The sequence below is a fragment of the Salvelinus fontinalis genome, unplaced genomic scaffold (genome assembly GCF_029448725.1).
Source record: "Salvelinus fontinalis isolate EN_2023a unplaced genomic scaffold, ASM2944872v1 scaffold_0011, whole genome shotgun sequence".
NCBI classification, from domain to species: Eukaryota; Metazoa; Chordata; class Actinopteri; order Salmoniformes; family Salmonidae; genus Salvelinus; species Salvelinus fontinalis.
In genome coordinates, this window is record NW_026600220.1 from 252,460 (window position 1) to 268,178 (window position 15,719).

At 44.1% G+C, this 15,719-nt stretch overlaps 1 protein-coding gene and 1 long non-coding RNA gene across 5 annotated transcripts in view; both read left to right on the forward strand.

Annotated features, from left to right (window-relative positions):
• The window catches only part of LOC129842096 (uncharacterized), a 70,836-nt gene that overhangs the window by 35,386 nt on the left and 19,731 nt on the right, over nt 1-15,719 (forward strand). The gene's annotated exons all lie outside the window — the stretch shown is intronic.
• The window catches only part of LOC129842092 (fibronectin-like), a 33,259-nt gene that overhangs the window by 16,151 nt on the left and 1,389 nt on the right, over nt 1-15,719 (forward strand). For 3 of the 4 annotated variants that reach the window (XM_055910486.1, XM_055910488.1, XM_055910485.1), the window contains 5 exons: nt 656-925; nt 5,258-5,341; nt 5,423-5,737; nt 14,421-14,560; nt 14,804-14,913. In XM_055910486.1, the coding sequence (XP_055766461.1) occupies nt 656-925; nt 5,258-5,341; nt 5,423-5,737; nt 14,421-14,560; nt 14,804-14,913 (919 nt within the window). The remainder of the gene's footprint in view (nt 1-655; nt 926-5,257; nt 5,342-5,422; nt 5,738-14,420; nt 14,561-14,803; nt 14,914-15,719) is intronic. The other variant, XM_055910489.1, reaches the window with a different exon arrangement.

Consider the following 15,719-nt stretch of genomic DNA (forward strand, 5'->3'; position numbering starts at 1 on the left):
GATCGAGGGAGATTATCAGTGGTCTTGTATGTCTTCCATTTCCTAATAATTGCTCCCACAGTTGATTTCTTCAAACCAAGCTGCTTACCTATTGCAGATTCAGTCTTCCCAGCCTGGTGCAGGTCTACAATTTTATTTCTGGTGTCCTTTGACAGCTCTTTGGTCTTGGCCATAGTGGAGTTTGGAGTGTGAATGTTTGAGGTTGTGGACAGGTGTCTTTTATACTGATAAGAAGTTCAAACAGGTGCCATTAATACAGGTAACGAGTGGAGGACAGAGGAGCCTCTTAAAGAAGAAGTTACAGGTCTGTGAGAGCCAGAAAACTTGCTTGTTTGTAGGTGACCAAATACTTATTTTCCACCATAATCTGCAAATAAATTCATTAAAAATCCTACAATGTGATTTTCTGGATTTCTTTTTCTAATTTTGTCCGTCATAGTTGAAGTGTACCTATGATGAAAATCACAGGTCTCTCTCATCTTTTTAAGTGGGAGATCTTGCACAATTGGTGGCTGACTAAATACAGTGGGGCAAAAAAGTATCTAAAGGAATTGCAAGCAGCATTTTCTACTTCATTACAACTATTCTACTTTCCCTTCTGTAGTTTATTTCTAGAGTTAAACTGTAACCCTGACAATAATGTATTTTCCCTTAGTACTTCCTGCTCCAGACCAGCTGACTGTTGACTCAGTGGACACCACATCAGCTGCTGTTAGCTGGAGCCAGCCACCAGGATTGGACCAAACCCAACATCATTACCAGATCTCCTACCACTGTCCAGGGACAGAACCACACATCACTACCACGTCTTCAGCCAGAATCACTCTCTGTGGCCTGAAACCTGGTACTGAATACTCTGTCAATGTTTGCACTGTGCTGGAAAATGGAAAGACAAGTCGACTGGTGTCAACAACCCTCACCACAGGTAAGGAATTACCCTACTAAAGTATTATGTTTGGTGTCAAAGTTTATAAGATTTTAACTAGATATCAAAATAACCTACATATGCGATGACATCACCTGGTTTAAACGTCTCTAGAGACTATATCACTCTCTTCATTACTCAATGCCTAGGTTTATCTCCAATGGAATCACATCCTACCTTACCTTTGTCTGTACATTATGCCTTGAATCTATGCTATTGTGCCCAGAAACCTGCTCCTTTTACTCTTTGTTTACGAACGTGCTAGACGGCCAGTTCTTATAGCATTTAACCGTACCCTTATCCTACTCCTCCTCTGTTCCGCTGGTGATGTAGAGGTTAATCCAGAACCTGCAGTGCCTAGCTCCACTCCCACTCCCCAGGTGCTCTCATTTGTTAAGTTCTGCAACCGTAAAAGCCTTGGTTTCATGCATGTTAACATTAGAAGCCTACTCCCTAAGTTTGTTTTTCTCACTGCTTTAGCACACTCTGCCAACCCGGATGTCTTAGCCGTGTCTGAATCCTGGCTCAGGAAAACCACCAAAAACCCTGACATTTTCATCCCTAACTATAAAATGTTCTGCCAAGATAGAACTGCCAAAGGTGGCGGTGTTGCAATCTACTGCAAAGATAACCTGCAGAGTTCTGTCTTACTATCCAGGTCTGTACCCAAACAATGCGAGCTTCTACTTCTAAAAATTCACCTTTCCAGAAACAAGTCTCTCACCGTTGCCACTTGCTATAGACCACCCTCTGCCCCCAGCTGTGCCCTCGACACCATATGTGAATTGATTGCCCCCCCATCTATCTTCTGAGCTCGTGCTGCTAGGTGACCTAAACTGGGACATGCTTAACACCCCGGCCATCCTACAATCTAAGCTTGATGCCCTCAATCTCACACCTTATCAATGAACCTACCAGGTACAACCCCAAATCTGTAAACACTGACACCCTCATAGATATTCTTCTAACTAACTCGCCCTCCAAATACACCTCTGATGTTTTCAACCAAGATCTCAGCGATCACTGCCTCATTTCCTGCATCCGTAATGGGTCTGCGATCAACCGACCACCCCTTATCAGTGTCAAATGCTCCCTAAAATACTTCAGCGAACAGGCCTTTCTAATCGACCTGGCCGGGGTATCCTGGAATGACATTGACCTCATCCCGTCAGTAGAGGATGCCTGGTTATTCTTTAAAAGTGCCTTCCTCACCATCTTAAATAAGCATGCTCCATTCAAAAAATGTAGAACCAGGAATGGATATAGCCCTTGGTTCACTCCAGACCTGTTAGCCCTTGACCAGCACAAAAACATCCTGTGGCATTCTGCATTAGCATCGAATAGCTCCCGTGATATGCAACTTTTCAGGGAAGTTAGGAACCAATATACACAGGCAGTTAGGAAAGCTAAGGCTAGCTTTTTCAAACATAAATTTGCATCCTGCAGTACAAACTCCGAAAAGTTCTGGGACACTGTAAAGTCCATGGAGAATAAGAGCACCTCCTCCCAGCTACCCACTGCTCTGAGGCTAGGAAACACTGTTTCCACCGATAAATGCACTATAATTGAAAATTTCAATAAGCATTTCTCTACGGCTGGCCATGCTTTCCACCTGGCTACCCCTACCCCAGTCAACTGCCCGGCACCCTCCACAGCAACCCGCCCAAGCCCCCATCATTTCTCCTTCAACTAAATCCAGATAGCTGATGTTCTGAAAGAGCTGCAAAATCTGGACCCCTACAAATCAGCCGGGCTGGACAATCTGGATCCTCTCTTTCTAAAATTATCTGCCGAAACTGTTGCAACCCCTATTACTAGCCTCTTCAACCTCTCTTTCGTATCGTCTGAGATCCCCAAAGATTGGAAAGCTGCCGCGGTCATCCCCCTCTTCAAAGGGGGAGACACTCTAGACCCAAACTGCTACAGACCTATATCTATCCTACCCTGCCTTTCTAAGGTCTTCAAAAGCCAAGTTAACAAACAGATTACCGACCATTTCGAATCCCACCGTACCTTCTCCGCTATGCAATCTGGTTTCAGAGCTGGTTATGTGTGCACCTCAGCCACGCTCAAAGTCCTTAACGATATCATAACCGCCATCGACAAAACACATTACTGTGCAGCCGTGTTCATCGACCTGGCCAAGGCTTTCGACTCTTGTCAATCACCACATTCTTATTGGCTAACTCAACAGCCTTGGTTTCTCAAATGATTGCCTCGCCTGGTTCACCAACTCCTTCTCTGATAGAGTTCAGTGTGTCAAATCGGAGGGCCTGTTGTCCGGGCCTCTGGCAGTCTCTATATGGGTGACTCTTTTCCCTGTATACATCAATGATGTCGCTCTTTCTGCTGGTGATTCTCTGATCCACCTCTACGCAGACGACACCATTCTGTATACTTCTTGCACTTCTTTGGACACTGTGTTAACTAACCTCCAGACGAGCTTCAATGCCATACAACACTCCTTCCGTGGCCTCCAACTGCTCTTAAATGCAAGTAAAACTAAATGCATGCTCTTCAACCGATCATTGCCCGCACCTGCCCGCCCATCCAGCATCAATACTCTGGACGGCTCTGACTTAGAATACGTGGATAACTACAAATACCTAGGTGTCAGGCTAGACTGTAAACTCTCCTTCCATACCCACATTAAGCATCTCCAATCCAAAATTAAATCTAGAACCGGCATCCTAATTTGCAACAGAGCATCCTTCACTCATGCTGCCAAACATACCCTCGTAAAACTGACCATCCTACCGATCCTTGACTTCGTCGTTGTCATCTATAAATAGCCTCCAACACTCTACTCAACAAATTGGATGCAGTCTATCACAGTGCCATCCGTTTTGTCACAAAAGCCCTATACACTACCCACCACTGCGACCTATATGCTCTCGTTGGCTGGCCCTCGCTTCATACTCGTCACCAAACCCACTGGCTACAGGTTATCTACAAGTCTCTGCTAGGTAATACCCTGCCTTATCTCTGCTCGCTGGTCACCATAGCAGCACCCACTCGTAACACGCGCTCCAGCAGGTATATCTCACTGGTCACCCCCAAAGCCAATTCCTCGTTTGGTCACCTTTCCTTCCAGTTCTCGGCTGCCAATGACTGGAGCAAACTGCAAAAATCACTGAAGCTGGAGACTCCTATCTCCCTCACTAGATTTAAGCACCAGCTGTCAGAGCAGCTCTCAGATCACTGCACCTGGACATAGCCCATCTGTAAAAAGCCCATCCAACTACCTCATCCCCATACTGTATTTATTTGTTTATCTTGCTCCTTTGTACCCCGGTATCTCTACTTGCACATCCATCTTTTGCACATCTACCATTCCAGTGTTTAATTGCTATATTGTAATTACTTCGCCACCATGGCCTATTTATTGCCTTAACTCCCTTATCTTACCACATTTGCACTCACTGTATATACTTTTTTTCCTACTGTATTATTGACTGTATGTTTTGTTTATTCCATGTGTAACTGTGTTGTTGTATGTGTCGAACTACTATGCTTCATCTTGGCCAGGTGGCAAGTTGCAAATGAGAACTTGTTCTCCACTAGCCTACCTGGTTAAATAAAGGTGGAAAAAATATATATATACTTTAGTAATCATAATGGATGTGTCAGCATGGGATGTAACGGTACATTATCTTTGACTACTATTCTACGTTTCCTCCTGTTAGAGGATAGAAATCCTCATCATTTCATGATAATTTAAGCGTAATTATTTCTATATAGTCTAAACTTTCTCTCTCTGAACTTCTAACGCCAGTGGGATGGGTGTGACTTCTTTACAATGATCACAATGTCTCCAACGTACAACGCCCCTGTAGCAATTAGGATGAAGTGCCTTGTTCAAGGGCACAACATATTTTTCACCTTGTCCGCTCCGGTATTCAAACCTGCAACCTTTTGGTTATAGGCACAACACTGTAACCTCAAGGCTGCCTGCCTCTACCTTACCCCTAAATACAGGGCCCGTTAATATTGAGGATACCTGCCTCTACCTACAGTTCCCTTTTTCAGGTGCGGGCTGAAAATCTACATTTTCACATTGCATTTTTTTTAGGGGGCAGGAGAATTGACGATGAGAAAACTCCAAATAACTTTGATCGCTTTAATTATGATTTTTTTACACTGCAAATTGTAACTATTTTTAATGCCATGAGAGGCAGCGGATCCAGCCAAATAGGTTCTGGAATGCATCAGTCCAAACTGAGAGGTGCCAGATCCTGTTCCCACAGAATCCAGCTCAAATTAAACACTGATGATACAGTAAAACACATTAACACATTACCAAAGATCTGACTTTAATAACTTGTTTTTCAGTACATTTTCAGTGGTGGAGGAGACCATCCAGAGTTGCTGCAGTGTGTGTTCTACTGGCTGTCATCATAGGCCTGTGGGATTCCTGTAAGTTAATGGTTTTTTATTAAACATTTGTAGTCAATGTTGTGATAGTTACACATTTTGATTGACTTTTCCATTTTACAGATGCAACTGCAGAGCGAGACCAGCTACAGAATAGTCTAAATACCAGGACTACAGAGAGAGACCAGCTACAGAATAGTCTAAATACCAGGACCACAGAGAGAGACCAGCTACAGAATAGTCTAAATACCAGGACTACAGAGAGAGACCAGCTACAGAATAGTCTAAATACCAGGACTACAGAGAGAGACCAGCTACAGAATAGTCTAAATACCAGGGCCACTGAAGTAGACAAGTTGAAAAAGAGTCTGAACACTACAACTATGGAGCGTGACCAGCTACAGAAGGAGATAGAACGACTGAACTGGGAGAACAAAAGTAAGGACAGCCCCCCCACAGTTTTGGTTGTTGACCTGTTATCTCACACACAAACATATTCAAGAAGTATTATCAGCGCTAGCCATGGCCATTAGGACCAGAAACAAATGACAGGAACTGTGTTTTGCCTTAGCTCTCAACACACGCCACAGGAGATCAGAGGTCATCAGAACTACCTACCTACAACTCCCTCAGATTTTGTTTTGTCAGTCAAGGAAATTAGATAAATAGTAGTTCGACATCTTTTATCATTCACCGGTGACCTTGTGGTTAGTGTCTGCCCTGAGATTGGAAGTTTGATCCCCAACCGAGTTATATGAAATGCTGTAAAAATTGTACCTGATGAGTGTCTGCTTGGCACTCAGCATTAAGGAGATAAAGTCCTATGATAGACTAGCGTCCAGCTGGGTGTACTTTAAAAAATAATAATTTTATTTAAACAGGATCAACTGAGACCAAGGTCTCATTTGCAGTAGAGCCCTGTTTTCATTACAAAGAAATAAACATATACAGTGGCAAGGAAAAGTGTGAACCCTTTGGAATTACCTGGATTTCTGCATAAATTGGTCATTAAATGTGAACTGGTCTTCATCTAGGTCACAACAATAGACAAACACAGTATGCTTAAACTTTTAACACAAACAATTATTTTCATGTCTTTATTGAACACACCATGTAAACATTCACAGTGCAGGGTGGAAAAAGTAGGTGAACCCTTGGATTTAATAACTGGTTGACCCTCCTTTGGCAGCAATAACCTCAACCAAACGTTTTCTGTAGTTGCGGCTCAGACCTGCAAAATGGTCAGGAGGAATTTTGGACCATTCCTCTTTACAAAACTGTTTCAGTTCAGCAATATTCTCGGGATGTCTGGTGTGAAGCGCTCTCTTGAGGTCATGCCACAGTATCTCAATCGGGTTGAGGTCAGGACTCTGACTGGGCCACTCCAGAAAGCGTATTTTCTTCTGTTGAAGCCATTCTGTTGTTGATTTACTTCTGTGTTTTGGGTCGTTGTCTTGTTGCATCACCCAACTTCTGTTGAGCTTCAATTGGCGGACAGATAGCCTTACATTCTTCTGCAAAATGTTAATAAACTTAGGAATTAATTTTTCCGTTTATGATAGCAAGCTGTCCAGGCCCAAAGCAGGCGACAAAGCAGCCCCAAACCATGATGCTCTCACCACCATACTTTAAAGTTGGGATGAGGTTTTGATGTTGGTGTGCTGTGCCTTTTTTTCTCCACACATAGTGTTGTGTGTTCCTTCCAAACAACTCAACTTTAGTTTAATCTGTCCACAGAATATTTTGCCAGTCACGCTGTGGAACATCCAGGTGCTCTTTTGCAAACTTCCAACGTTGAGCAATGGTTGTTTTGTACAGCAGTGGCTTCTTCCGTGGTGTCCTCCCAAGAACACCATTCTTGTTTAGTGTTTTATGTATCGTAGACTCGTCAGAGATGTTAGCATGTTCCAGAGATTTCTGTAAGTCATTACCTGGAACTCTAGGATTCTTCTGAACATCATTGCGCATTCTGCTCTGTGCTCTTGCAGTCATCTTTGCAGGATGGCCACTCCTAGGGAGAGTAGCAACAGTGCTGAATTTGATCCATTTATAGACAATTTGTCTTACCGTAGACTGATGAACATCAAGGCTTTTAGAGATACTTTTGTAACCCTTTCCAGCTTTATGCAAGTCAACAATTCTTAATCTTATGTCTTCTGAGATCTCTTTTGTTCAAGGCAGGGTTCATATAAGGCAAAGCTTCTTGTGAATAGCAAACTCAAACTTTGTGAGTGTTTTTTATAGGGCAAGGCAGCTCTAACCAATATCTCCAATCTCGTCTCATTGATTGGACTCTAGGTTAGCTGACTCCTGAATCCAATTAGCTTTTTGAGAAGTCATTAGCTCAGGCTTAGTTTAAGGAGACTGTGTTTGTCTATTGTTGTGACTTAGATGAAGATCAGATCAAATTTCATGACCAATTTATGTAGAAATCCAGGTAATTCCAAAAGGTTCACATACTTTTTCTTGTCACTGTATGCACAACTACACAGACACAATACATATACACCTTAAGAAAAACAATCACAGTTAACATTTACAAGATCAGAAATACATTTTTTGAATTTCACAAGAGGCACCAGAATATCAATTCTAAGAGTTTTTTTGTAAATTGTTCAACATACAGTTGAAGTCGGAAGTTTACATACACCTTTGCCAAATACATTTAAACTCAGTTTTCCACAATTCCTGACATTTAATCCTCGTAAAATTTCCCTGTCTTAGGTCAGTTAGGATCACCACTTTATTTTAAGAAAGTGAATTGTCAGAATAATAGTAGAATGGTTTATTTCAGCTTTTATTTCTTTCATCACATTCCCAGTGGGTCAGAAGTTTACATACACTCAATTAGTATTTGGTAGCATTGCCTTGAAATTGTTTAACTTGGGTCAAACATTTCAGGTAGCCTTTCACAAGCTTGTACAAGGTACAAGCTGTTTAAAGTCACAGTCAACTTGGTGTATATAAACTTGTGACCCACTGGAATTGTGATAGTGTGTAACAGTGATAAGTGTGTAACAGTGTGTAATAGTGATAACACCAAGTAAAACTGAAATGATAACTTAAAACACAAAATATAAATATCCATTAACAAACTTCTTATAGCTTAGACTAATTTCCACTTCCTGAACACATACTACTTAACACATACTACTAAAAACATAGCCTTTTCTTAGTAAAACGCAAATGTAAAATGAAATAAATACAGTAGTCTTTCCACCATATCGTCAGACACATTCTATTCACAGGCTTGTACACAGCACAGAGGTTGTAGTAGCATTTGAGCAGTGCAGGAGATGTTGATATGGATATTATAAGTGAAATAATCTGTCTGTAAACAATTGTTGGAAAAATTACTTGTGTCATGCACAAAGTAGATGTCCGAACCAACGTGCCAAAACTATAGTTTGCTAACAATAAATTTGTGGAGTGGTGGAAAAACGAGTTTTAACCAACCTAAGTGTATGTAAACTTCCAACTTCAACTGTATAAGTTGCATCATAACTGAAAGGGCATGTTTTGATCTGTGTAGAAACTGGGGGGGTCTAAAGTGTAATGTAATTCATTGACCCAGTTTTATAATTAGTAATTCTAGAAGAGACTAGAGATGTCAGATACATTGGAAGTTATTACTTGTACATCAAGCTACCTCACACTACAGAAACAGGAGCAGGATCCTATGAGCTGTTCTGGCCTCTCATAAGACGAGGCTCGTGCAAAGCTACTTACTTATTCAGTGTGGGAATAAATAATAGTTGCAAAGTTATGTTTAACTTTGGACAGTTTCAACATCTCGTCCCGTGTTTTATGATTCTGAATATCTGGACTTGTCCAGTGACTGCTGTGAAAGGACAGCTGACAACATAGGAAAGTCTGTGTGACAGCTTGGAGAGACAGCTGACCGGAGGGAATAGACCCCAATGGGGCTGTAATGGGCTAGCTACCCATGTTGGCAGTCTCCGACGCTGCTTCAGTATGTTGGAGACACCCGCTAAGTGCTACTGAAAGTCAACAAAGGAACATACCCCTAGAGCCTGCGAGAGCTGGGGCGCAAGATGGCTCAACGACTGATCACACGGCTACGGACCCAGGAATGGAAACGACTACGAGTAGGAACACAGCACATGAGACAACCATAACAGCAGCAGGACACACACTTCAGGTGTGCAGCTGTGGTTGGGAGAGAGTAACATCGGCAAGGGGGTTAAGGATCCATCAAGGGAGGAAAAGGTGCTTGGTAGAGCAGAGACAGGGACCTCGCATTGACCAGTACTTCTTACGAAGCAGCCAGTCAAATCAGTCGAATGACGCACAGCGACGGGACGCAAACCAAAGTTCGCAGAGCATCAGCACCCCTGTAACGGAGGAGGATAACACAAGCACAGAAATGCCGGTGGATGAACTCACCCAACCACAGAGACCTCTAAAAGAGGAAAAGGTCAAAGGGCACAGACCGAGTGTGAAGTGGCCCCAAGCTGTTGAAAAGAGAGAGTGGGAAACAATCAACAACGACCTGACAAAAATCTTGGAACAACAGGTAGGAACAGCAGAGAAAAAGCTTGAAAGGATGGGAGACATTATCTACCACTACGGAGAAGAGCGCTTTGGAGTAAACGAAAGGAGAAGTGGCAAGACACCACCCGCGCCAGCCAAATCTAGGAGGCAGCAAGAGATCGAGATACTTGTCAGAGAGAGAAGGCAGCTGAGAAAGCAGTGGAAGAAGGCCTCTGATGCAGAGAGAGAAGGTCTCATGCTACTCCAAGCAGACATCAAATGTCGGCTGGCAACCTTGCGAAGAGCGGAAAACTTAAGGAAACTTCGTAGGAAGAAGGAACACTCAAGAACACGGTTCTATAAAAACCCCTTTAAGTTTGTCAAAGACCTCTTCGCAAAGGAAAAGTGCGGAATCCTAAAAACTCCAAAGCCAGAACTGGAAGAACATCTGGAAAAGGTCCACCAGGACACGAAAAGGCATGAGCAGATAATTATCCCACATGACATCCCACCTATTCAACCACCAGAATTCAATCTGGACACTGACCCTCCAAAATGGAAGGAAGTAGAGAACGTTGTCCGACGAGCAAGAGCGGCCTCGGCTCCTGGGCCTAATGGAGTACCATATAAGCTCTACAAGAACGCCCCGGATGTTCTACGCTTTCTTTGGAGGCTCATGAGGATAGTGTTGCAGAAGGAAATAATACCAAAGGCATGGCGAAGGGCTGGTGGTGTGCTAATCCCGAAAGAGAAGGATGCGACAGACATCAGTCAATTCCGACCAATCTCCCTTCTCAACGTTGAAGGGAAGATCTTTTTCAGTATAATAGCACAGAGGCTGTCCACTTACCTGGAAAGGAACAAGTACATTGATACATCTGTACAGAAAGCAGGCATTCCTGGTTTCTCTGGTTGCCTGGAACATACTAGTATGATTTGGCACCAGATCCAAACAGCTAAGAAAGACAAGAGAGACCTCTATGTCATCTTCCTCGACCTGGCCAATGCCTTTGGCTCAGTTCCCCATGAACTCCTTTGGGAATCCTTCAACTTTTTCCACGTACCAGAACCCATCACTACACTGGTAAAGGCCTATTTCCAAGACCTGCAATTGTGTTTCACAACACCTGACTTCACAACAACATGGCAGCGCTTGGAAGTGGGCATAATGGCAGGCTGTACAATTTCACCTCTGGCCTTCACTATGGCCATGGAAGTCATCATCAGGGCATCGAGATGGGTGGTCGGCGGTGAGAGAACTAAGGAAGGGCTCCGTCTCCCACCTATCCGAGCATACATGGATGACATGACTACACTGACCACCACTGCAGCATGCACCAGGCGGCTACTTGCAAAACTGCAGGCTAACATCAAGTGGGCCCGGATGAAAATCAAGCCAAGCAAATCTCGAAGCATCTCCATAGTCAAGGGACAGCTTAAAGATTTGAGGTTCTGCATTGGAGATGACCCGATACCAGCGGTGTCTGAGCAACCCGTCAAGAGCCTGGGTAGATGGTACAACGAAAGCCTCCGAGATAAAGATCAAGTGCAGCAAGTAAGACAGGACATCGCCGACGGACTTGAGAACATCAACAAGACCCTACTGCCTGGGAAGCTCAAGCTTTGGTGCCTACAGTTTGGACTTCTCCCCCGGGTAATGTGGCCACTCACCGTCTATGAGGTCCCAATAACAACAGTGGAGAAGATGGAGCGAACCATTACCTCATACGTGAAGAAATGGCTGGGTGTCCCACGATGCCTGAGTAACATCGGCCTTTATGGCAAAGGGGTCCTTGAACTACCTCTTACAAGTCTAACGGAGGAGTACAAGTGCTCTAAAGTAAGACTTCAGATGACATTGAAGGACTCCAAAGACCAGACCATTAGCAAGGCTGCACCTCCCCTACAAACTGGACGGAAATGGACATCATCCAAGGCTGTGCAGCAAGCAATATCAGCCCTGAGACACCAAGACATTGTGGGGAATATCCAGCATGGAAGAGGAGGCTTTGGCCTGGCAGCAAGCAAACCAACGTTCCATAATGCAACAACATCTGAACGCAGGAAGCTGGTGGTCGAGGAGGTGCGCAGACAGGAGGAGACTGCAAGAAGTGCAAAGGCTGTCTCTCTTGCTAAACAATGGCAATGGACGCGGTGGGAAGGCCTGGAGAGGAGAAAAATCAACTGGAGTGAGCTTTGGCAAATGGAGGCAAGCAACATCAGCTTCATCATAAGAGCTGTTTATGATGTGCTTCCATCACCAAAAAACCTACATCAATGGTATGGCGAGGACCCGACCTGCCCCCTCTGCCCAGCTCCAGCGACTCTCAGGCATATAATGACAGGTTGCAAGACCAGCCTCTCACAAGGCCGCTACACCTGGAGGCACAATCAGGTCCTCAAGAGCCTGGCTGCAGCACTTGAGACCAAGAGGAGTGCAACCAATTCATTACCTCCAAAAACAAGCAATCCCGTCAAAACAACAACATTCATCCAGGAGGGACAGAAAAAGCCCAAGCATCCTCCTACAAAGCCAGAAACTGGACACCTAGGCATGGCCCGGGACTGGAAGATGCTTGTCGATATTGGCCAGCAACTCATTTTTCCACCTGAGATTGCTTCTACCAACCTTAGGCCAGACATGGTACTCTGGTCCGCTTCACGAAAGGCTGTGTACATCATAGAGCTCACAGTCCCGTGGGAAAACTCTGTTGAAGAGGCCTACGAGCGTAAGAAACTGCGTTACACAGAGTTGGCAGCAGACGCAACTCAGCGTGGCTGGAATGCAAAAGTCTGGCCAGTTGAAGTGGGATGCAGAGGATTCGTGGCTTCTTCCACCATCAGGTTGCTGAAAGAACTTGGAATCCATGGACAGGCTCTGCGGCAGACCGTCAGAGCAGTTTCTCAAGCAGCTGAAAGAGGCAGCCAGTGGATCTGGATCAAACGGAAGGACCCTTGCTGGGCTATAATTTCATGACCCCCCCCCACCCCCCACCCCCACCTGAGAACCCAATTCAGATCCCTCCAACTTGAGGAGGGCATATGAGGTATGCGGTCAGCTGTAGGGCTGGCTCAGGGAAGAGGACGCCCCTGCCTTGCATAGTCCCGTGGGAAATCTTAATTGGGCATGGGACACAAGCTAAGGCTTGATCACCCTTTAGCTGGCCACCTTTGATGAGGGTGTTTAGTGATTAAAGGCCGAAACACCCACTGATTCGAAGGCACACTACTGAGGATGTGTCCCAAAATTGACATCTTAAACCAGTCTAAGAAATAAACCTCCCATGCCACTCTGTCAACATCACGGCAAATCTCATGTGAGTGCATACCATCTATTGGCACAATGGACAGTTTCAACATCTCGTCCCGTGTTTTATGATTCTAACTTGAAAATGTCACTGAACAAAAATATAAAGGCAACATGTAAAGTGTTGGTCCCATGTTTCATGAGCTGAAATAAAGTATATCAGAAATGTCACATATGCACAAACAGCTCAAATGTTGTGCACAAATTTGTTTACGTCTCTGTTAGTGAGCTTATCTCTTTTGCCAAGATAATCCATCCACCTGACAGGTGTGGCATATCAAGAATCTGATTAAACAGCATGATAATTACACAGGTGCACCTTGTGCTGGGGACAGTAAGAGGCCACTCTAAAATGTGCAGTTTTGTCCACAACACAATGCCATCTATGACTCAAGTTGAGGAAGCATGCAGTTGGCATGATGACTCCAAGAATGTCACCCGACCTGTTGTCAGAGATTTTTATGTTAATTTCTCTACATTAAGCCTCCTCCAACGTCGTTTTAGAGAATTTGGCAGTATGTCCAACTGGCCTCACAACTGCAGACAACGTGTAACCACGCCAGATCAGGACCTCCACATCTGACTCCTTCACCTGCCACCCGGACAACTGATGAAACTGTAGGTTTGCACAACCGATGAATTTCTGCACAAACTGTCAGAAATCGTCTCAGGGAAGCTCATCTGCATGTAGCAAGGATCTGTACACATCTCCTGGAAGATGAAAATGTCCCAGTTCTTCCATGTCCTGAATAGTCACCAGACATGTCACCCATTGAGCATGTCTGGGATGCTCTGGATTGACGTGTACAACAGTGTTCCAGTTCCCATCAATATCCAGCAACTTTGCACAGCCATTGAAGTGGAGTGGGACAACATTCCACAGACCACAATCAACAGCCTGATCAACTCTATGTGAAGGAGACAAATGGTGATTTTCTGATCCACACCCCGACCTTTTATTTAAGATATCTGAGACCAACAGATGCATGTCTGTATTCCCAGTCATGTGAAATCCATACATTAGGGCCTAAAAAATGTATTTCAATGGACTGATTTCCTTATATGAACTGTAACTAAGTAAAATCTTTGAAATGGTAGCATGTTGTGTTTATAATTCTGTTCAGTGTAAAAGCTGTAGACAAACAGGCAATTCACACAAACGATTGCTGTGAGAAATCACCAGACCATTATAATTATTTCCTGATGAAGGGCAGAATCTCTATCAGCTCCATGGAAGGGTTCATTAACTTTATCTGAGTCATGCTCTTTGGATTTTAAATAACATTCAAGTGACAAATATGGTAAATGTCAAACTTCTAGGGTCCTGTCCTGAAGGATGGAGAAGGTTTGGCTCCAGCTGTTACTACCTCTCTACTGAGGGGAAATCCTGGGAGAAGAGTAGACAGGACTGTCTGGAGAGAGGAGCAGATCTGGTGATCATTAACAGTGAAGAGGAACAGGTGAGAGACAGACATGTATCTAGCACTGCATCTCACTAGACACTCTGGTTCGAATCCAGGCTGTATCACAACCAGCCATGATTGGGAGTCCCATAGGGCGGCGCACAATTGGCCCAGCGTCGTCTGGGTTTGGCCGGTGTAGGCTGTCATTGTAAATAAGAATTTGTTCTCAGCTGATTTGCCTGGTTGAATAAAAAAATACATGAGTTAAACTGTACCAATGCTTTTTCTGTTCCTCAACAGACATTTATCAATGGGTTTGAGTCAGTCAAGTGGGTCTGGATTGGTCTGACTGATTCTGTTACTGAGGGAACCTGGAAATGGGTGGACGGCACCCCACTGACCACCCCAAGGTAAGAGACTGCTGCTCTATAATAACACTGACCACTCCAAGGTAAGAGACTACTGCTCTATAATAATACTGACCACCCCAAGGTAAGAGACTACTGCTGTAATAACAATGACCAACCCAAGGTCAGACACTACTGTTCTATAATAACACTGACCACCCCAAGGTAAGAGACTACTGCTCTATAATAACACTGACCACCCCAAGGTAAGAGACTACTGCTCTATAATAATACTGACCACTCCAAGGTAAGAGACTACTGATCTATAATAACACTGACCACCCCAAGGTAAGAGACTACTGCTCTATAATAATACTGACCACTCCAAGGTAAGAGACTACTGCTCTAATAACACTGACCACCCCAAGGTAAGAGACTACTGGTCTATAATAACACTGACCACCCCAAGGTAAGAGACTACTGCTCTATAATAACACTGACCACCCCAAGGAAAGAGACTACTGCTCTAATAACACTGACCACCCCAAGGAAAGAGACTACTGGTCTATAATAACACTGACCACCCCAAGGTAAGAGACTACTGCTCTATAATAACACTGACCACCACAAGGTAAGAGACTACTGCTCTATAATAACACTGACCACCCCAAGGTAAGAGACTACTGCTCTATAATAATACTGACCACTCCAAGGTAAGAGACTACTGCTCTAATAACACTGACCACCCCAAGGTAAGAGACTACTGGTCTATAATAACACTGACCACCCCAAGGTAAGAGACTACTGCTCTATAATAACACTGACCACCCCAAGGAAAGAGACTACTGCTCTAATAACACTGACCACCC